The 24,319-nt window shown below is 44.6% G+C and overlaps 1 protein-coding gene across 2 annotated transcripts in view; it reads right to left on the bottom strand.

Annotated features, from left to right (window-relative positions):
• Positions 1-1,041: 1,041 nt before the first annotated feature.
• LOC142244173 (uncharacterized) overlaps positions 1,042-24,319 on the bottom strand; it is a 28,814-nt gene continuing 5,536 nt past the window's right edge. For both annotated transcript variants that reach the window (XM_075316376.1, XM_075316375.1), the window contains 3 exons: positions 21,551-22,600; positions 10,400-11,350; positions 1,042-1,131 (listed from right to left, as the gene is read on the bottom strand). In XM_075316376.1, the coding sequence (XP_075172491.1) occupies positions 10,419-11,350; positions 21,551-22,600 (1,982 nt within the window). In that variant the 3' untranslated portion in view covers positions 1,042-1,131; positions 10,400-10,418. The remainder of the gene's footprint in view (positions 1,132-10,399; positions 11,351-21,550; positions 22,601-24,319) is intronic.

The following is a 24,319-nucleotide window of genomic DNA, read 5'->3' on the forward strand; positions in this document are numbered from 1 at the left end:
GTACAATTGTCCGCCAGGTGACACCTGGCGGACAATTGTACAGCACCTTTTTTTCACGTTTTGCACTAACAAAATAAAAGAAAGAGATTTTGATATCCAACTACTGCGTTCATTTTTTGGTCTATTGGAAATTAATAGTGTGTCGGAGTTAACAGTTGGAGTTCTCCACCTGTGACCATAAATCAGGGTAATCAGGAAGAGCTGCGTAAAGTCCAGAGACTGTCGCTTCTAATGGATGAATTCCGGCGGCTGCTGGCTGATATTTTTAGGCTGGGGGGCTCCCAATAACATGGGTCACCCCAGCCTGAGAATACTAGCCCTCAGCTGTGAAGCTTTATCTTGGTTGGAATTGGGGGGGGAAAGCTCACAATGTTTTTTTAAATTATTTATTTTACTGAACGATATAGACCTGCCTACTGGCGGCTGTCATTGGTTGCAGTCAGACAGCTGTCACTCAGCGTGGGGGTGCGTCTGACTGCAACCAATCACAGATGCCGGTGGGCAGGGGAAGCAGTGAATATGTATGAGCCTAATGAGCAGCAGTGGTAACTATGTATGCGCTTAATGAAAGGCCTCGACAGAAGCATGAGAGGCCGCAAGAGCAGTGTGACAGCCGCACTGGTGATCGGTGAGTATGAAGCAGAGAGAGAGAGAGATTTTCACTCCTACAATGTTTTTTTTATTTTGGAACAATGTGGGTGACCTCCGTTTTTACTAACAAAACCACAAGTACAACGCATGCAAAACGCAATAATTTGTTTTTCCATGCGTTTTTGATCCACCTCATTGACATCAATGGGTGACAATATGTGACAAAAAAAACGCAAAAGAATTGACATGCTGCTTTTGTTTTGTCAAAGATTTTGACAAATATTTGACTAATAAAACGCTGACAAAAAAACTGCAATGTGCGCATGGAAATTCTAATTTCTCATAGTCTTTGCTGGACAAGCAAAAGCATGCAGTTTGTCATTGACACAGTGCAGTTTAAAACGCGCATGCAGCCTAAACCTTGTTTGCACAGGAAGAATGAGGATTTAACATATGTGTAATTAACAACAGACACGGTAACCCAGAAGTATTCGTTGCATTCAGGTACTTTATTTACGATGTTTTAGCAGATGCTTGAACCTGTAACATAAAGCAGAGAAGTCAGTGTTAGAGATCAGTAAATAACTTGGTACAAAATACAGCAGCATTTAAGAGGTTAATAGCAATGATTGGCAGGTGATATAATATAGCTGGCATCTCCCCTGTTTACAGCTGGTTCTGCTTATCTAATGGGTTTCAATTAAAGGAATATTTATAAGGGCTGCAAAGTTAAAATGCTCCTAAAATAAAGCCGATTGGTGTCAGTGGGGTAACGTGAAGCTCATGGGTCCAATGCAGAAGTTCCAAAGGGGCCCACAATAAAGCAAGAATTTAATAACATTGGTCTGTTTATAAAGTCAAGGGGACTTTTTGGTTTAGGTTGTTTTTTAGTTCATTGATCACGGGTTGTACTTGGATCATGACACAGATTATTAAATCTGCCCCTAGAGAAAGGTTTTCCCACCACTTGCACTCGCATTGATCCGTGGATTGGGGAACTTTTAGGCTTTGTGCGCACATACCTGCTGAAATTTCTGCAGCGATTTGACAGCACATGTGCGCATCAAATCGCTGCAGAAACACTACGTAATGGATGCAGTGTTTCAGCAGAATAAATGCCGATTTCATGCGCTCGAGATGCTGCCCCCACCATAGACAGAGTGGGAGCAGCATCCATAGCACACGGAATAATTGACATACTGCTTTTTTGAATGCACGGATTTGGGTCAAAATTTTGGCATCCAAATCACTAAGTTCAAAAAAGCAATGTGCGGATGGATTATGCACAATCTACATAGATTGTGCTGGGGACGCAGGATGCATGCATTTACGCTGCAGTGCTAAACGCAGCGTAAATGCATGAATTACGCAACGTGTGCACAAGCCCTTATCCTTGTTAGAAACTCATTCATCAGGATGGACGCCCAATTGCGGCTCCTTTCATTCCTTATGAGGCTGTCGGAATAAGCAGAGCGCAACGCTGATCAGCACAATAGGGAAAGAATGGAGCACAGGTCGAGCATCTGCAGTGCTGTTCCATTGTACCCATCACTGTAAGAGGTGCTTTACACACTGCGACATCGTTGCCGATATATCGTCGGGGTCACTTCGTTAGTGTCGTACATCCGGCGCCGGTAGCGACATCGCAGCATGTAACACAAATGAGCGACGATCAACGAGCACAAAAACGTGAAAAATCGTTGCTCGTTGACACGTCGTTCATTTCCATAATATCGGTGCAGCTGCAGGTACGGTGTTATTTGTCGTTCCTGCTGCAGCACACATTTCTATGTGTGACGCCGCTGGAACGACAAACATCTCCTTACCTGCGTCCACCGGAAAAGGAGGAAGGAAGGAGGTGGGCGGCATGTTCCGGCCGCTCATCTCCTCCCCTCCTTTTCTATTGGGCGGTGGTTCAGTAACGCTGCTGTGACGTCGCTGTGACGCTGAATGAACCGCCCCCTTAGAAAGGAGGTGGTTCGCCGGTCACAGCGACGTCGCAGAGCAGGTATGTGCGTGTGAAGCTGCCGTAGCGATAATGTTCGCTACGGCAGCAAGCACCACATCGCATGTGCGACGGGGGCGGGTGCTATCGCGCTCAACATCGCTAGCAATCGCTAGAGATGTCGCAGCGTGTAAAGCCCGCCTAATTCCCAGTGGACAGATACACATGGACTAACAAATTATTACCTATACTGTCAATAGGTGATAACTTGCTTTAACCGGACAATCCATTAAACTAAACACAAATTACTGTGGCACAGTCTTCAATTTTGTTGTACGCAGGTGCTGGGGAGTCACTGCTACTTCGCAGTGACTCTGTGGTGCCTGCACACATCAAAATTGAAGACTGTACCCACGGAAGGGCGAAAAAGTACAGGGGGAGAGAAGACATGCAGAATGCACAGGTGCGGGATTTCCAGCTGCAGTCCTGAGATCACAGGCAGATACTTAAGAGAAAAGGAAGAGAAATTGGGGAGAAGGGGGACTGGAGGCAGCTTATCTTGCGGGCAGCACACGCCCCATAGCCCAGAAGACAGAAGATATAAAAGAGGATTTTTCCAAACCGGCCCATCATCCAGGAGGCATACAGGTATGGCTAATTTCACCTGTAAGCCAAAATTAATAACTAAAAAACCACAAAAGGGGACAGATTCCCTTTAACTTTCTATTGTTAACCATAGTTACCGCCAGGAACACATACAGTCATCATTGGTTTGCATCAAAATGGATTTAAAGGCAAGGATATGGTTGCTTGTAACACTGCCTCTAAATCAACCATTTATCGGACCATTAGGAACTTCAAACAAATAAGATCAAATGCTGTAAGGAAGGAATCAAGAAAGTCCAGCAAGTGCCAGAACCATTTCCTAACGAGGATTTAACTATGATCCGATCAAGAACAGTGCATAAATGGTATCAGGCAAGCGTCAATGCATCTCCATGCAACATTACAGCTTACCAACTTACATAGGTTATGTTGCGAGGCGAGCTGACATTTATATTGATACCATTATGGAGTTACATATGTCAATTTGACCACTTTTTGCTGACTTTTTGGAGAGAGGTGTGCTGACCAGACAATGATATGGCATCTTGATTTTTTTTTCGTAAGACAGTTTATCAGTATAGTAATTTTGATAGATGAGGCTGTTAGAGAAGAGGCAATACCAAATATTTATTTTTTTTGTTTTCAGATTGTGAAAAAGCGGGTGACTGACACTACAGTAGTTTTATTTTATATATTTTTTTTACTTTTCACTTATTTTTTTAGTTCCATCAGGCTACAATCACATGTCTAAGGATCATTTGATAGAACGGATCCAGCAGCAATCCGTTGGTAATAAAGTTATGCAGACACAACTTTTTTTTCTTGATTTTTAAATAACCGATATTCAGCAGGGTCCTTTTTAAACATTGGAGTCTATGGTAAATGGATGTAGAGATGCTTTAGGTCATGCAGGCTGCTTACAGTAGCACAAGTAACATGTGGCCTGGCATTGTCATGTTCAAAAACAACTTCTCTCGTGAAGGTCTCTTCATGAGGATGCTCAAGTGGTGTCCAGACCACTCTCCAGTTATAACGGCGCCCAAGTCAAAGGCACCATGATAACTTTTGAGAGTGGTGGAATGAAACTCATTGCCCCAATAACTTGACATCTGGCTCATAGACCAATGTTATGTAAAGGCTTTCTAATGGTTTGTGTAGACACATTTTGATTAGTTAGGTTTTGTACGTGAAGTCAAATTTCACTTGCAGTACAGAATGGACAACTACGCTTTATTTTGTAAATCTAATAAGACCATGTGGTTAATACCATGAAGATCCCGCCATCAGAAAACGTCACACGGTTCAACTCCCAAGATTATGGCTTTGATGGCATAATGTATAGTAGATGGACCCTTCTAGTCTTCATTACAGGTTCATTAACAGCTCAGCATTACATTGATTTAGTTGTGGAACTATTTCTCCCAACGTATCCCAGGAGCCATTATTCAACATGATAATGCCAGGCCACATACTGCTCATGTTAGGCTATGTCCGCACGCTGCGTTCTTGATTTGACAAAAAAATGCACCCTCTGGCAGACTTTGACAACTGCAAACACTGTGTTTGACAAAAAAAATGCTTCCAAAAATGCATGCATTTTGACAGTGCGGTCCCATGGCGATTCAGCTCTGTTACATCCCTGTTCTATCCCAGCAGCACCATAGAGCATGACTGGCCGCTGACAGCAGACAGAGCTGTGCAATGAGAATGAACTCTAGTTAACCTCTGACGTAAGTACTGCGACACAGGTAGTAGTACGGGGCCTGCAGTTTTGACGTCAGAGGTTCACCCAAGTTCATTGTCATCGCACGGCTCTGTCTGTCGGCCTGATTTGTGTTCACAAGTGAAGGATACACCTGTGACCGCAAATCACCTGAGTGACGGCACCGCTAATCGTGCGGCTCACTTCAGTCACTTGGGTGATTTGCTGTCACAGTTGGAGGACTCCAGCTGTGGCCGCGGATAACGTGAGTGACATCACCCTTGATAGTGTGACTCACTTCGGTTGCTGCATAGAGCTCACAGCGAGCGGTCATGCTCTATGGCCACTCGCTGTGTGTCAGATGTAACAGTGCTGGAAGCATTGTGGGACCTCGTGTGGATTACATCGGACCTGGATGGTTGTGTTTGGGTTAATAAAGTGTTGAAAGAGGGTGTTTTTTTGTCTTTTATTTCAAATAAAGGATTTTTTGGTGTTCGTGTTTTTACTTTCACTTACAGTTTAGTGATGTTGGTGTCTCATTGATGCCTGCCATCACTAAGCTAGGACTTAATGGCAGCTATGGGCTGCCATTAACTCCTTATTACCCCAATTGCCACTGCACCAGGGCATTTGGGATGAGCCGGGTAAAGTCCCGGGATTGTCGCATCTAATGGATGCGGCAATTCCAGGCGGCTGCTGGCTGATATTTTTAGGCTGGGGGGCTCCCAATAACGTGGGTCTCCCCAGTCTTAGAATATCAGCTCTCAGCTGTGTGGCTTTATTTTGGCTGGGTATCAAAATTGGGGGGAACCGCATGCCATTTTTTTAAAATTATTTATTTATTCTACCGCCCAATATATACCCGCCTACTGGCGGCTGTGAGAGAGAGAGACCGAGAGACCTGCGTTTTTGCTGACAAGAATGGATCCAAAATGGAACCAAAATGCAGTGCAAATGCACAACTAAACACTTTGTTTACATTTTGACACACTTCATTCATTTTAGTGGGTGGAAAATGTGCACAAAAAGCAATGAAGAAATGACATGTTGCTATTTTTTATTCAATGATTTTGACAAATATTTGTCAAACAAAACGCTGCCTAAAAAAAGCAATATGCGGATGGAAATTCTGATTTCTCATAAATTTTGCTGGGGAATGCATGCATTTTGTCATTGACAACGGTGCAGTTTAAAACGCAACCAAAACGCAACGTGCACACAGCCTAACTGAGCAGCCTGCATGACCTAAACATGTTACCATGGCTAAAGTGTCTCTGGACATGTCTGCCATCAACCACAAATGGGATGTCATTGGTCAGTAATTTCAAAAGGGAGCTACTAGAAGTGGATTTTGATGATTTGTGTCCCAAGGGTATTTAGCTTAGAAGAATATTCCGTAGATGACCTTTAACAGCCTCAATGATAGCAGCCAAGGTGTGTAAGTGGGTGTATTTATGCCTATTTCACTTATACTTGATCACTCGAGATGTTTTGAAAATTTATTTCCTATTTAATCAATCTTTAAAGGGAACCTGTCAGGTCCACTATACACCCAGAATCACAAGCAGTTCTGGGTACATATTAGTAATCCCTGCCTACCCGTCACTGTATCTAGTAGCATACATAAAGAGATCTTTAGAATGATATGCTAATGAGCGCAGGGACTAGTCAAAAGGGCGTTAGGTCCCCATTCCGCCCTCTTAGCATGTCAGCACGCCAACAGGGGAGTTCTAACATGCTATTCAATGCAGCATCACCAGTGTGCTAACATGCTAAGAGGGTGAAATGAACGAACGCAGGAACTAACGCCCCTGCGACTAGTCCCTGCACTCATTAGCAATATATACAGTTAGGTCCAGAAATATTTGGACAGTGACACAATTTTCGCGAGTTGGGCTCTGCATGCCACCACATTGGATTTGAAATGAAACCTCTACAACAGAATTCAAGTGCAGATTGTAACGTTTAATTTGAAGGTTTGAACAAAAATATCTGATAGAAATTGTAGGAATTGTACACATTTCTTTACAAACACTCCACATTTTAGGAGGTCAAAAGTAATTGGACAAATAAACCAAACCCAAACAAAATATTTTTATTTTCAATATTTTGTTGCGAATCCTTTGGAGGCAATCACTGCCTTAAGTCTGGAACCCATGGACATCACCAAACGCTGGGTTTCCTCCTTCTTAATGCTTTGCCAGGCCTTTACAGCCGCAGCCTTCAGATCTTGCTTGTTTGTGGGTCTTTCCGTCTTAAGTCTGGATTTGAGCAAGTGAAATGCATGCTCAATTGGGTTAAGATCTGGTGATTGACTTGGCCATTGCAGAATGTTCCACTTTTTTGCACTCATGAACTCCTGGGTAGCTTTGGCTGTATGCTTGGGGTCATTGTCCATCTGTACTATAAAGCGCCGTCCGATCAACTTTGCGGCATTTGGCTGAATCTAGGCTGAAAGTATATCCCGGTACACTTCAGAATTCATCCGGCTACTCTTGTCTGCTGTTATGTCATCAATAAACACAAGTGACCCAGTGCCGTTGAAAGCCATGCATGCCCATGCCATCACGTTCCCTCCACCATGTTTTACAGAGGATGTGGTGTGCCTTGGATCATGTGCCGTTCCCTTTCTTCTCCAAACGTTTTTCTTCCCATCATTCTAGTACATATTGATCTTTGACTCATCTGTCCATAGAATACTTTTCCAGAACTGAGCTGGCTTCATGAGGTGTTTTTCAGCAAATTTAACTCTGGCCTGTATATTTTTGGAATTGATGAATGGTTTGCATCTAGATGTGAACCCTTTGTATTTACTTTCATGGAGTCTTCTTTTTACTGTTGACTTAGAGACAGATACTCCTACTTCACTGAGAGTGTTCTGGACTTCAGTTGATGTTGTGAACGGGTTCTTCTTCACCAAAGAAAATATGCGGCGATCATCCACCACTGTTGTCATCCGTGGATGCCCAGGCCTTTTTGAGTTCCCAAGCTCACCAGTCAATTCCTTTTTTCTCAGAATGTACCCGACTGTTGATTTTGCTACTCCAAGCATGTCTGCTATCTCTCTGATGGATTTTTTCTTTTTTTTCAGCCTCACGATGTTCTGCTTCACCTCAATTGAGAGTTCCTTAGACCGCATATTGTCTGGTCACAGCAACAGCTTCCAAATGCAAAACCACACACCTGTAATCAACCCCAGACCTTTTAACTACTTCATTGATTACAGGTTAACGAGGGAGACGCCTTCAGAGTTAATTGCAGCCCTTAGAGTCCCTTGTCCAATTACTTTTGGTCCCTTGAAAAAGAGGAGGCTATGCATTACAGAGCTATGATTCCTAAACCCTTTCTCCGATTTGGATGTGAAAACTCTCATATTGCAGCTGGGAGTGTGCACTTTCAGCCCATATTATATATATAATTGTATTTCTGAACATGTTTTTGTAAACAGCTAAAATAACAAAACTTGTGTCACTGTCCAAATATTTCTGGACCTAACTGTATATATATATATATATATATATATATATAAAATACTTTTTCTAAAGTTCTCTTTATCTATGCTACTAGATACAACTAGACACAGGGACTGCTAAACAGGGATTACCAATATGCACCCAGAACTGCTCGTGGTTCTGGGTGAATATTGCACATGACAGGTTCCCTTTAACATGTCTATTAATCCAGTAATTTTCATAACTCCATGACTTTTCCATCTTGGTGTTGCAATTTCAATGTTGAGGAATGGATATGGGAATGTATTTTTTTTCATAACACAATCTGTATTTAAAAAGATATTTTGCAAGTTTCCCATTGGTCTCTGGGAATATTATAAACTCACGGAACCTGTTCTTTAAGGAAGAGTTTTCAGCAGTTTAATTATCATCACAGACTGGATCGCAAGGACAGACATGCCCAGTTGACAGCGCAGAATTGACCATTTATAATAGGTAATTTCACAGGTTCCCTTACTTCCCCCACCCTTCACAATCACTTTCGTCATGCTCATTAGCTGCTTCCATAGAAAAGGTAGGGCCTGAGTCAGTCAATTGCTGCTAATGTAAATGTTGATTTCCTGAAAGAACAGGAAGAAGGAGTGTACAATAGCTCCAGTGGTCAGGATGAAAATTGCAAGATTTCTAACTTTAAAGCCCGCTTTACACGCTGCAATGTATCTTACGATGTGTCGGCGGGGTCACGTCGTAAGTGACGCACATCCGGCATCGTAAGGTACATTGCAGTGTGTGACAGCTACGTGCGATTGCGATTGAACGGTAAAACGTTCATCGCACGCACGTCGTTCATTCCTCATGAATTGAACGTCAGATTGTTCATCGTACCCGGGGTAGCACACATCGCAGTGTGTGACACCCCGGGAACGATGAACAGATCTTACCTGCGTCCTGCGGCTCCCGGCCAGTAATGCGGAAGGAAGGAGATGGGCGGGATGTTTACGTCCCGCTCAGCTCCGCCCCTCCGCATCTATTGGCCGGGTGCCGCGTGACGCCGCTGTGACGCCGAACGTCCCTCCCACTCCAGGAAGTGGATGTTCGCTAGCCACAGCGAGGTCATATGGACGGGTAAGTACGTATGACGGGGGGTTACTCGTATGTCCGGCACATTCAACAAATTGAACGTGCCGCCCATACAATGGGGGCGGTTACGATCGCATACGATATCGTATGCGAAATCGTAACATGTAAAGCAGGCTTAATTAATACAGATTGTGATGTGAAATATAAAAACCCAAAATAAGAGAAAGTATATATATATATTATATATATATATATATATATATATATATATATATATATATATATATATATATATATATATATATATATATATATATATATATATATATATAAATCCTGAATTAAACATTAGGTCATTTTCTGATGACAAATTCCCTAGGAATGGGATTGTCTAATTAACTAATTTTTATATAACCTATTAAGAAATTCTGAGTTTATTGTGGTGTGTTCAATGTTAGGATCCTTATCTATAAGAGACAGTGATGAGCAGTTTAAGGCTATGTGCCCACGTTGCGTTCTGTCCCTGCAGTTATTTCTGCAGCGATTTGAACAGCACACGTCCGTAATGAAAAACCGATTTTATGCGCTCTGGATGCAGCCTCTCCCATAGACAGAGCGGGAGCTTCATGCAAAGCGCATGAAAGAAGTGACATGTTGCTTTTTAGAACGCAACATCCTGGCAGTAGCCAAAGCGCTGCGTTCTAATACGCAACGTGGGCATGGATTAGGCACAATCTTCATAGATTGTGCTGGGGACGCAGGACGCATGCAGTTACGCTGCGGTGCAGAACGCAGCGTAACTGCATGAAAATACGCTACGTGGGCACATAGCCATAAAGTGTGTCTTTTGCTCTGAAGGATGTCTATTGCAGAATATGAACACTCACTTCCAAATTGCTCCTAGAAATGCAACTAATTAATGGGTCTTAGCAAGGCGGGCAATTTGTAGTCGGCAAATTCATCAAGGAATACTTCTAACAAGTAGATTATCAAAAGTGGAGAAACCATTTTCTATTTTCTTACCTAGCATGGCGATGTACTATTAATCTTGGATGGTCTGACGTTCTTCATCCTGAGCTGTCTTGACCCACGAATACCTTCTCTGATTCAGCCCGCCCATAACAGATGAAGATTTGGAGGCAGCAGTTTCTTTACCAGTGACCTTTCTAGGTTCAGCAAAGGTAACTATAGACTTTGCCTGAGCAAGGTGCGTTCTAGATAGTGCATCACACATTTTCCACTGTTCTTTCTTTGGAATGTCAACAGGATTTCCATCTCTCTCATTTCTTTGTGCAGTAACTGATGGTATCTTTGCCTCAGCAAGATGAGTGATATATTCCACATCATTCAGAGTCTTCTCTTCCTCTGGAACATCTGTAAGAATGTAATTTTTGGTCTTTCTATGAGCAAATGAGGGTATAGACTTTGCCATAGCAAGATGAGTGATAGATGGTGCATCAATCATTTCCTTTTCCTCTGGATCTTCTACAAAGATGTTATGTTGTACCTTTCTATTTGCAGCAAAGGAAGGAATAGACTTTGTCACAGCAAGGTAAGTTATCGATGGCGAGTCACTCATCTGCTCATAACCCTCTTGAGCGGACTGTGAGAAACACATGGGATCTTCTTGTAAGCGGAAGCTCTGCATGCGATTTTCAGTGTTTGACTTGGTTCTACCACAGGGGATGGGCGATGTGGTAATCCCATCCTGCTCATTCCAGGAGTGCTTGGTTTTATGGTTACTAGGACCATCGCTGGCATATGGAGAACTGGTCACGAGCTTGTCTTCATCTGGAAGCTCATTTTCTGGAGATGTGGATGATGGCGAATCCCTCATACAAGATAGGCATTCCCTGTCTTCTGGGCTTTGGCTCGGTGATATTTCTTTTTTATGCCATGAATTCACTGTTACGTGGAAATAATTGAAATCTGTATGTTCATGAAATGTCCACAGGATTTCTTGGTCCATCTCACCTGAATATGAAATAGGTGAAATTACTGATAACTTACTATTAAATCACCCCAATGACGTGTTCCAGCATACGGTAGTTATTCTACTAACAGTCCAGTTTACTTATTAGGACCCAACCTATTCTACATAAAAATATATCATTACTATTCGGAAACAAAGAAATAAAAAAAATTCTTACAAAATGCAGAGCAGCTTGTTAACAAATGGATAATTTAAAACATTTCCTATAATATGACGTAGATATACATTACATTTAAAGAGGACCTTTCACCAGTTTCAGCATGTCAAACTGGTGCCACCATCGAATAGTGGCTGAAGAGCTGAATAAAACGTTGCTTTAATGTTTTCATTTTTTTTTTCCCGCTTTCGAGATTTTAGATTGAAGAGTTTAGATTATAATGTACATGTAAAAGTCCAAGGTGGCATTACCAGAGATTTTTGCCTGAGGTTGTGTTCTTCTTCCCTGTCTGACGTTCGTAAGTAGGCAGCAACATACAGGGGAAAAGGAGACACACCCTCAATAGCTTAAAGCACGTTTCTCCGTGTGAGACATGTAACAGCAGTCTCCTCACTGATTTCACTGCAGAGATGTGTGTGATTACAAAGTGCCAGCAGCAGAGCGGAGATTACAAACACCTCTCTGCTTTCATGTCATGACAGTCAGTGTGAGGGAAAAGGAGTTCAGCTGAGCTGACAGCAATGCAAAAGCTCAGCTTTGTTGTACTAACCCTCCCTCACACAAATTAGATCCCTCTCTCCATCCATCCATCCCTCCCTCTCTCCATCCATCCCTCCCTCCCTCTCTCCATCCATCCCTCCCTCTCTCCATCCATCCCTCCCTCTCTCCAACCATCCATCCATCCCTCCCTTCAACCATCCATCCATCCCTCTCTCCAACCATCCCTCTCTCCAACCATCCATCCCTCTCTCCATCCATCTCCATCCATCCGTCCATCCCTCTCTCAATCCATCCATACCTCTCTCCATCCATCTCTCCATCCATCCATCCCTCTCTCCCTACCTCTCCATCCCTCTCTCCATCCATCCCATCTCTCCATCCCTCCCTCTCTCCATCCATCCCTCCCTCTCTCCATCCATCCCTCCCTCTCTCCATCCATCCCTCTCTCCATCTATCCCTCCCTCTCTCCATCCATCCCTCCCTCCATCCATCCCTCCCTCCATCCATCCCTCCCTCCCTCCATCCATCCCTCTCTCCATCCATCCCTCTCTCTTTCCATCCATCCATCCATCTCTTTCCATCCATCCATCCATCCCTCTCTCCATCTGATAGATAGATAGATGGATAGATATTCGAATAGATAGATAAAGGATAGATAGATGGATAGAGGGATAGATAGATAATTGATAGATAGGTAGATAATGGATAGATAGAAGGATACATAGAGGGATACATAGATAGATGGATAAATGGATAGCTAGATAGATGGATAGCTAGATAGATGGATACCTAGATAGATGGATAGATAGATAAAAAAGGATAGATAGATGGATAGAAGGATAGATAGATAGATAGCTAGATAGATAGAGGGATAGCTAGATAGATAGAGGGATAGATAGATAGAGGATAGATGGATAGATAGATAAAAAAGGATAGATAGATGGATAGAGGGATAGATAATTGATAGATAGGTAGATAATGGATAGATAGAAGGATACATAGAGGGATACATAGAGGGATACATAGAGGGATACATAGATAGATGGATAAATGGATAGCTAGATAGATGGATAGCTAGATAGATGGATAGCTAGATAGATGGATAGATAAAAAAGGATAGATAGATGGATAGAAGGATAGATAGATAGATAGCTAGCTAGATAGATAGAGGGATAGATAGATAGAGGGATAGATAGATAGAGGATAGATGGATAGATACAGTTAGGTCCAGAAATATTTGGACAGTGACACAATTTTCGCGAGTTGGGCTCTGCATGCCACCACATTGGATTTGAAATGAAACCTCTACAACAGAATTCAAGTGCAGATTGTAACGTTTAATTTGAAGGTTTGAATAAAAATATCTGATAGAAATTGTAGGAATTGTACACGTTTCTTTACAAACACTCCACATTTTAGGAGGTCAAAAGTAATTGGACAAATAAACCAAACCCAAAAAAAAAAATTTTATTTTCAATATTTTGTTGCGAATCCTTTGGAGGCAATCACTGCCTTAAGTCTGGAATCCATGGACATCACCAAACGCTGGGTTTCCTCCTTCTTAATGCTTTGCCAGGCCTTTACAGCCGTAGCCTTCAGGTCTTGCTTGTTTGTGGGTCTTTCCGTCTGGATTTGAGCAAGTGAAATGCATGCTCAATTGGGTTAAGATCTGGTGATTGACTTGGCCATTGCAGAATGTTCCACTTTTTTGCACTCATGAACTCCTGGGTAGCTTTGGCTGTATGCTTGGGGTCATTGTCCATCTGTACTATGAAGCGCCGTCCGATCAACTTTGCGGCATTTGGCTGAATCTGGGCTGAAAGTATATCCCGGTACACTTCAGAATTCATCCGGCTACTCTTGTCTGCTGTTATGTCATCAATAAACATAAGTGACCCAGTGCCGTTGAAAGCCATGCATGCCCATGCCATCACGTTGCCTCCACCATGTTTTACAGAGGATGTGGTGTGCCTTGGATCATGTGCCGTTCCCTTTCTTCTCCAAACTTTTTTCTTCCCATCATTCTCGTACAGGTTGATCTTGGTCTCATCTGTCCATAGAATACTTTTCCAGAACTGAGCTGGCTTCATGAGGTGTTTTTCAGAAAATTTAACTCTGGCCTGTCTATTTTTGGAATTGATGAATGGTTTGCATCTAGATGTGAACCCTTTGTATTTACTTTTATGGAGTCTTCTCTTTACTGTTGACTTAGAGACAGATACACCTACTTCACTGAGAGTGTTCTGGACTTCAGTTGATGTTGTGAACGGGTTCTTCTTCACCAAAGAAAGTATGCGGCGATCATCCACCACTGTTGTCATCCGTAGACGCCCAGGCCTTTTTGACTTCCCAAGCTCACCAGTCAATTCCTTTTTTCTCAGAATGTACCCGACTGTTGATTTTGCTACTCCAAGCATGTCTGCTATCTCTCTGATGGATTTTTTCTTTTTTTTCAGCCTCACGATGTTCTGCTTCACCTAAATTGAGAGTTCCTTAGACCGCATGTTGTCTGGTCACAGCAACAGCTTCCAAATGCAAAACCACACACCTGTAATCAACCCCAGACCTTTTAACTACTTCATTGATTACAGGTTAACGAGGGAGACGCCTTCAGAGTTAATTGCAGCTCTTAGAGTCCCTTGTCCAATTACTTTTGGTCCCTTGAAAAAGAGGAGGCTATGCATTACAGAGCTATGATTCCTAAACCCTTTCTCCGATTTGGATGTGAAAACTCTCATATTGCAGCTGGGAGTGTGCACTATCAGCCCATATTATATATATAATTGTATTTCTGAACATGTTTTTGTAAACAGCTAAAATAACAAAACTTGTGTCACTGTCCAAATATTTCTGGACCTAACTGTAGATAAAAAAGGATAGATAGATGGATAGAGGGATAGATAGATGGATAGATTAAAAACAGGAGAGATAGATGGATAGAGGGATAGATAGATAATTGATAGATAGATAATGGATAGATAGACAGATATATAGATAGAGGCATAGATAGATAGATGGATAGATGGATGGATGGATTGATGGATAGATAGATGGCTAGATAGATGATATTACAGCTTTTATTTGTGATGTATGTGTTCCCCCCCTAAACAGTATGTGTGATGGAGCAGTGACCCTGCGGGAGCTTGGATCTGAGTACTCGCAGGATCACTGCCGGTCAGTGACGTCACTCTGAGTTGTGCTTTACAGCATCACTGAAGTTCCCGCGAACGGTAATGTGTTGATCGTGAGAAATGACCTGGAGTTACCCCTGCAGCATCGTTCACGGAATGAGGCTGCATTAAGCACTCGCTCACAGACGTCGCTGAAATAGTGTGGATTACGCCGGACCTGGATATTTGGGGGGGTTAATAAAGTGGTGATAGAGGGGCTTTTCGGTGTTTCGTTTCAAAGGAAGGATTTTTCGGTGCTGTGTTTATTTACTTTACTTTACTTACAGATTAGTGATTGTGTGTCATAGACGCTGCCATTACATATAGACTTAGTGGCAGCTATGGGTTGCTATTAACTCCTTATTACCCCGATTGCCACTGCATCATGGCAATCGGGAAGAGCCGGTGACACGCCAGGATTGTCGCATCTAATGGATGCGACATTCTCGGGGCAGCAGTGGGCTGATATTCTCGGCTGCGAGAGGGGCGCCATAACCATGGCCCTCGCACTCCCCAGCCTGAGAATACCAGCCCGCTGCTGTGTGCTTACCTTGGCTGGGTATCATTTGGGGGGACCGCACGTCGCTGTTTCAAATTGTTTATTTTACTACACGATATAGACCCGCCCACCGGCGGCGGTGATTGGTTGCAGTGAGACAGCTGTCACTCAGCGTGGGGGCGTTTCTGACTGCAACCAATCATAGGCGCCTGTGGGCAGGGGAAACAGGGAATACGAGATGGAATATTGAGCTGCTGGCATTTTCAAAAGCTGGAGAACCCGCTACAGTGTGACAGCCGTGCAGCACCGCGCCCGTGATTGGTGAGTAAGAAAGAGAGAGGAAGAGACCGACTGACCAAAATGGCCGCTGGCTTATATAGCCCCTATGACGCTGGGCGGCCAAGCCAATCACAGTAACACCACAACAAAGATAGCTGCAGCGTTATTGTGAGGGCAAGCAACATCAGATGTGTTCATTGGTTGGAAAAAGGCGCCAGGAAGTCCAGAAATGAAAATGAAAGTATCGGAGCGAATTCCATATTAGCCGTCGGATAGCGAATACCTTGAATACCCCATTATCCGTCGGATACCGAATAGTGGTGAATACATTCGCTCATGCCTAATAATGTCAGGCTGAGTTCACACGTCCTGTACTTATCCGTTAGAACGGAGCCTGCAGAGATCTGTTTTTTTATTTTTTCTTACAGGTTCCATTTTAAATGAAAAGTAAATAGCATTCCGTTAATGGATCCGTTCTCTATAGACTCCAATGTTAAAAAAATGGATCCTGCAAAAATCATTTTGTCAACATATCTCTGCAGGATCCATTCTAGCAGATGATTACAGGATACGTGAACTCAGCTTTAAAAAGATTTTTTTTAAAATAAGTATCGGTGATATGTACCAGAAATTGATGCCACTGACAAGTATAGCTTATCCCGAAAAAATAAGCTCTCATATGATTATGTTGCTCAAATAAATAAAAAAAGGTTATGGCCACTGCAATAAACAAAAGTGAGAAAAACAAAAAATTGTTTGTTATAAAAGCCACAAATTGCTGTGACCGCAAGGAGTTAAGAAATAATATACAAAAAATTCCTTCCAATAAAAGATAACTTTAATTTCTGACAATAAAATATCACACTAGTTCCTGAAGTACACAAATAATGCTGGCCTGTGCGGATTTTATTATCCACTATTATGCCCGGCAAATTACAGGACTGGATAGGTCAGGATACAGAGCAAAAGAGGTTGGCACCCTAGATAAAATACGCAAGATTTGGCGCACCCGATCACGGTTGTCTAACTATAGAGACCATAGGGAGCTCTGTACTCAAAGAAATCTCTCTAATTCCGATGAACCCCAAAATCCAAACAGGAATCTGAGTCACTTATGAATCATAGAACCATAGAATGGTAGTGTTAGAAGGGACCCCAAGAGCCAACGGGTCCAAACCCCTCCTAAATCATCCCAGCTATATGTTTATCCAGCTTCCGATTGGAGATTTCCACTGATGGAAATCACTATTCCACTATTTGGAAGAAACAGTGTTTCTTTTGTTTGGACAAAATGTGATGGCTGTAGCTAAATTGCGGCCACTATCTGTGCATTGGCAAATTATGCCCCAGCCGGATGCTGATACCAGGACACCAGTAAGGGTAAAAGTTGTGAGTGTAGAGGGGCAGTGCTGGTCCAGGAGGTAAGTACTGATTCTTTTTATACCTCCCCAGGCCAAGTAGTTGACAACCCTTTTGAACATGCACACTTATATCATATATATATATATTATATATATATATATATATATATATATATATATACATATATATATACATATATATATACATATATATATACACATATACATATTTGTATCAGACAATCAGTGTAAAGCTTAATAACAGCAGGGCCATTCTCGTGGGTTGTCAAACTCTGAATTCCTGAATTTGGAGTTGCCAATCATCAGGGGGGTCCTTTTCCATGGCCTGCTCTTTAGCATCCACCTTTAACTTGGTAGTAGACACAGAATTGGACCGAGATGGTTCACGCAGCACTCGGATGGCCCGATCTTTGGATTCGGCAAAGCTGATGTCTGGGTATTGCATGGCCATAATGCGCAGCTGGACCTGGTGGGCATCAGACAGCAGTCCCTACAGAAACTGGTCAATCAGTAAGCGATTTTCATCCCCCACCTCTGCTGGTTCCACCTGCTTGACTGCTCTCATTGCCTCCTGCAGATTGAAGGCATAATCCCGTATGCTCTCCTGAGCCCTTTGCTTGCATCCATAAAACCGCATTTTTATCTCAGATGGTGTACGGGTATCAAAGATTACTTTCAGCTTAGCTAAAATGTCCTTCACCACCCTTTTGTCATCCTCAGGCCAAGACTTGACTTCTCTTCTGGCTGCTCCGGTTAACTGAGCAATGAGGACATTGGCCTTCTGGCTCTCTGTTAGGGTGTAGATACGGAACAAGCCATACAGTCGCTCCTTGAAGTCAGACAAGATGTAGGCGTCTCCGGAATACTGTGGCAGCCAGTTTGCTCGTGGAAGATAGGCATGGTAAATGGGATTACCGAAGCAGTGGCTACTGCAGCAGGGACAGCCTCTGCTTCCTCCTCAGCAGACATATTACTTTTGGTCTTTGCTTTCTGACTGGCTTTGCAGCGGAACTCTGGTTCGCGCCCTTTGCAGTGGGCTCCGCCCACGATGGCACGACCCCTCTGTTCCTGCTCTTTGCAGTTAATGGCATCTGCTGATTTTTCTAATACGCCATACACAGTCCATAAACAGAAAGTTCAATAGGCGCACAGTACCCAATGGTTGCGGGCACAAAATCCTGTTCGTGTTGAAAAAGGTAACATCCCGGGAGTCGAGGGGTTTTCACCCGACATGTCGCCGGGCCGGGAGTGCAGATGCTCTGCGTCGTCACGGGCTGGCCTAGCCCGGTTACGTGACCCCGAGACGTACAGGAGGGAGTGAATGCAGTGGACGGGAGGCAGGGTGGAGGATGGGGGTGGTAGTGACAGTTAGGAAAGTCTTATGATCGTGACGCCACCTGTGGTACGCGGCCAGGGATGGGCAACCGCTGTGGGTGCTGCTTTCGGGGGCTGATGATGAGGGTCGCAGCCGGGATGGTGTCGCTCCCCATAGGCAGAACGGAATTACCCATAGGATGAGGGAAGATGGACGGGGCTGGTGGTAGTCCCTGTTGGCGCCACAGCGCTTGGCGATGGCATCGGCAAATGAGAGGCAGAGGCAGGGGCTGCGGTTCCAGGTCTTTTACTCACAAGTAGTTCAGGCGCTGCCCCAGAGTACCGATCTCTGCCACAATGGGCTCCAGCCGATTCCAGATAGCAGGCGGTCACTGCCGGTTCCCGTGAAAATCTTTCTAGTGAAATGTCCCTGGTTTGCTATCTGGAACGCGGGCCGAGCCTCCTGCTCTAAGCCACGGGTCCCGCGAAGGGAGAGTAACACGAAACTCCTGTTGTCTGTCTCAGATGTTATCCCAAGCTGTGCCCGGGAAAGGTCTGCTGTAATGAGATGGTTGCGCCTACTTCTACCCCAAGTGGTGCCACCCCCAGTGGTTGTCCTAGCAACTGGGGAAGTTCCATGCTTCGTGATAGCTCACTACCCTGTCTGCCCTAGTTCACCTCCCTGTGGGAAAGCACCTTATTGTTGTGTATGTGTGGTTTTGTGAAGGCAGCGACAGTTAACCCCCTCCTAACCCAGAATAGATATTACCCCGTAAAAGTGGTGCAATACCCTGTGGCACCTGAAGCCTCAGGGGTGCCACATATACAGTAAACAGGGTGTGAAAACATAATGTAAAAAGCCCTATTAGAAATATTAGAAACTAAATCAACAGCACCAGGCAAACACAATCAGACAGAAACTGATCATGGGTAATGAGATCTGCTTATGTGGCGCCCCTGAGGCTTCAGTCGCCACCGAGTACTGCATCTCACTTAAGGTGCAGTACTCATCCCAAGTAAGGCCCCTTTCACACGTCAGTGATTCTGGTACATTTGTGCTTTGTTTTAAACGTACCAGAATCACTGACATACGCAGACCCATTATAATGAATGGGTCTGCTCACACATCAGTGATTTTTCACTGCACGAGTCTCCGTGCGGCGTACCCGCGTGTGCGTGTTTGCCGCACGGAGACATGTCCATTTTTTTCTGGCATCACTGATGTTCCACGGACCACGCAGTGGTGTGGTCCGTGAAACACGTGCCAGAAAAAAACGTGCTTTTAACATAAAAAACATTTTAACTCACCCGGCGTCCAGCGATGTCCTCTGCAGCCCGTTCTGCCAGCTGCTTCTGAGCCGGCTCATTATTGTCGCGCATATTCATTATGCGCGACACAGCCGACCCGGAAGCAGCTGCTGCGGGGGTCACCGCCGGCCGGATGCTGCACCGCGGGAGCGATCAGCACCATGGACAGCGGGAGCGCGCACAGGTGAGTAGTTTTCTAAGTGCAATCACGGGCCACGGAGAACGGAGCCCGGATTGCACTTAGACAACCCACGTGTGCCGTGAATCGTGGCACACGCAGGGACATGTGCGTGTTTTACACGCCAGTGAAAAACATCACTGTTTTTCAATGACGTGTGAAACGGGCCTAAGGAAGAGGTTAATCACTGGTGTTTCTCACATTCACAAACCACACACAGTTAGGTGCTTTCCCACTGGGGTTGGCCTAGGGTAGATAGGGGGGGTGGCCATCACGAGGCCACTTTCCCGGTCACTAGGACAACCACCTGGGGGATGGGCACCACGTGGTGAAAAGGGTGGAGCATCCACACACTTGAGCAGTCTGACCCCGGGCACAGCTTGGGGTAAGGAGCACAGTCAGGACCTCGGTCCTGGCATTTTCTTCCTCACACTTCTGGAGCACTTCAAGACCTGTGGTTTGGAGCAGGCAGCTCAGCCCGGGCTCTCTACAGCTACCGGGGATTCTCAGGGTCCGCGGAGAGTGCAGGAAACATCCACAGCCCATTCCACATTCCATCCACAGGATTGGAGGGACCCCGACCAGAAAGGAGACAGTGGGAACACCGGCGGTGACCTCAGAATTATCCAGGATCGGCTGGGACCCATCACGGCAGAGACCGATATTTCTAGGGCAACAACCTGACAGTGAGTGAAAACCTTGAACCACAACTACTGAATCAGCCCTTCATTGCCGGCGCCCCGCGCTCCGGCGCCAATGGTAACTCCCACCCCCATCATCCTCCCTGGGGCCTAGCTCTACCTGTGGGGAGCTGAACCATCCCAGCTGCAAAACCATCTCTCCCAGAGGACAGCACCCGGAGCGGCGTCCAATTCCTGGCCACACACCACAGATGGCATCACGAGACAACTACTACTTCCAATACCCTCATCATCCCACCATCCTTTTCCACTTTCCTTTTTGTGGACACCTTGGGGGTCACGAAACCGGGCAGGGCCACCCGTGACCACCTCCTGCCCCCTCACCGTCCTGGTGACGAGTATTTCCCAGGCCCCGTGGAGTGCTCCATTTACAGATACTAAACACCCCATATGTTTGGCAATTCAGCTCCTGTACTCCTACTAAAGTAATTTTCTGGACGGTATCCATTTTTGGTGGGGTTAACATTATCAATCCCACTTCAATAAGATTTTGAAAAATTAAATTCATGTGCTGCAGAAAAAAAAAAATCTAAACAGATTAGTGACATACTATGGACTTTCAAATCTACACATGGTGGGTTACATAGATTTTAGCCTTTTCAATGAAAATCAGAAAATCCAAATACATTTGCAAATATCTACTGGTCTTAATATTCCACCCCTCCCCCTTAGACACAATTTTCTTCCCTTACCTGAATTGCCCATCCAGTTAGACATTGGCTTCAGATTTAAATCAAGCCGGTTCTTACTTGAAGCAGCTGAAGATCCATCCATGCTAGCTGAACATCCATGTTGTCCAGGGTCCTGGGTTGGATGTCTACCCTGCACTGTTAGAGTTTGGATATACTCAGGTAGAAGGTGGCTTGGTGGTGGCATGTAATGTGCAAGTGATGTTTCAGTAGAGATCATTGCAGGCATAGTGAGACTGGTAGTATGGATGCGAATCGTAGATGTTTCTCTACCAGACATATAAGCGGGATCATAATATGTTTCGTTTACTGGTTTATCCACAGAATTGTGATTTTTGTAAGGGTTGGATGATGGCAATTCTGATGTTCTTTGCAGGTTTTCTGTGGTTCCAGACATAACCTTGTACTGTGCTTCTTCATGAGGTGGAAGATCAGTCGCTGATTTCCACGATCCTACAGTCTGTTTAGCTAAGTACATAGCTGACCCTGGAGCAGATGCTAATGCTTGGTCTGCAGGATACTGGAACTCACTGGAAATTGTTTTGTTTCTAGGGAGGTATGGCTTTGAAATGTTTGCAATGATGACTGGAGCATGATCTGCTTGTCTGCCATTTGGTGGAACATCTCCGGGTAGTGAATACTGTCCATGGAGATCTTGCCTTTTTGTGGTTGGGTGAACATCTTGGTCAGTTGACTTTTTACAGACCATTCCAACATAACAGGCTTTCTTATCCAGGTTTTTTGTTGGTTGTGAGTGTGTTGGTTGGGACACTTTATCTGATCTCTCAGCTAGGTCAGCACCTTGATCTGAAGGAGCTTCCACCCCTGACTGTATGTGCTCTTGCGGCTGGTCTTTTACCTCTTCTGTATCCCTTTCAGCGGGCATGTCTTCAGTCACTGACAAATTACAAGAAATTGGATCTCGTCTCACAGTCCATTGCTCTTTCTCACTTTCTACCACTTCGGATCCTGTCTTATCATTTATAGGTTGAGTGAATGAGATTTCTGATTTTATTGTGATCTGAGTTGGACTAGATTGTATCTGTGTATTCTCTGTGGTGAAGAGAAGAAAAGTGTTAAGGTTAATAAGATCAGAGATTTATAACCTGGCATGTAGATTATAACATACAAATGAAGAAGAACATGGAGGTTAGGACCACCTACATAGCTTTGCCTATGTTCCTTCTGGTGTAGTTGTGACGCCCCTGATTTTATCAGGGTGTCACAGGGAACTGCACTCCTTTTCCTTATGGTGTAGAACTCACCCTCCATAGTTCTGGGATCCTAACTATAGGTATTTCTTCCATCAGCATTCAAATCCTAGCCACACCTCACACCACACCCTGACAGGCACACCAGTGAGTGGTCTAGCTGGAAAAGAGCCACCTGCCTAGGGGTCAGGCAGACTGGTGGGAGGGACATAGTCAGTCGACTAGTAGCCCTCAGAGTGAGGAGCTGGGGGAGTTGTAGCTCCCTGGGAGACTTTCGTTAGGTCATAGACGGTGATCTGGGACCGGAGGAGTCGGAGCCTCGGTCACAGAGTATTGGAGAAAGGTGCTCAGTCTTAGTTTTGGAGAATGGTCGGCACCGGAAAATCTAGTAACCGGACCGGTACAGAGCACGTCGGGGTACTGCACCCTAGATCAGTGAGTAGCTTCACGCAACCTGATAATTAACCTGTGGATGATAGTCTCTTTATGAACTTTCCCCAAGAGCTCAGAGATTGAAGGCATCAAACACAACGAAGGGGATAGGGCTTTCCAGCTTATACGGCTCACTGAAATCCCAAGTGTCAGCCATCGAGAGCACAGCTCCTCTATATAATTATAGGGAGCGGGAGCCCAACAGCTTCAGGCTGAGGGGTCACTCAGAAACGTCTAAACACAAGTGTATGGAGGCAGGCCCACGACCATTAGCAATACCAACGGGGACAGATTCCCGGACGAGCTCCCCAGAGTGGCAGCGGCACCCAGAGACTTGGTTTACTCCTGTGTCAGAGTCTACTTAATGGTCGCACCAACATCCACACGGCCTGAGTGAGTACGCTGCTCACCCCGCGTCCTGCCTGCCGCATAGACTGCACCACGTTTCCCTACACCTCCACCATCCAGAGTCCCGGGTCCTCCCCTACCTGTGGAGGGAATGTCATCTGGCTCCCCCACTCCATCTCCCCCAGGTACTCCCATCGGCAGCGGCGGTACTCCCCTTACTGCGAACCACGGGTGGCGTCATGAACACTAATCCCCTGTAAATAGCCCCCTTTTTATTTTCGAGTGGCCGCAAGCCCCCGGGTCCGGAGACCCTCGAGCCACAGCAACCTCGGATCCGAGCAGTCTGACTGCTGCAGGGGCGGTACATAGTAAAAATGCTAAACATCAATGTTTTCCTTCAAGCTGCACTTAATGGGTTAGTCCCATCTCCAAGATCATATCCCAATATGTAGTAGGTGTAATAATAATAATAATAATTATAGCAAATACCTCCAATTAGCAATGTAGTATAGTTCACCTGATTCACTATATTGCTTACCTCATGTTCAGGGCATTGCAGGACCTTAGGTATCCATGGTTACAACTAAGCATATAGTCACAGTTAGTTAGTTAGTGGTCATAACCATGAATATCTAAGGTCCTGCAATGCCCTGAACATGAGGTAAGCGATATAGTGAATCAGGAGAACTATACTACATTTCTAATTGGAGGTATTTGCTAATATTAGTATTAACAGTGTTTGTATGTCAAAACCAGTGGTGTCTCTAAACACAGAACAGAT

This window comes from Anomaloglossus baeobatrachus, chromosome 6 (assembly GCF_048569485.1).
Source record: "Anomaloglossus baeobatrachus isolate aAnoBae1 chromosome 6, aAnoBae1.hap1, whole genome shotgun sequence".
Taxonomy (NCBI): domain Eukaryota; kingdom Metazoa; phylum Chordata; class Amphibia; order Anura; family Aromobatidae; genus Anomaloglossus; species Anomaloglossus baeobatrachus.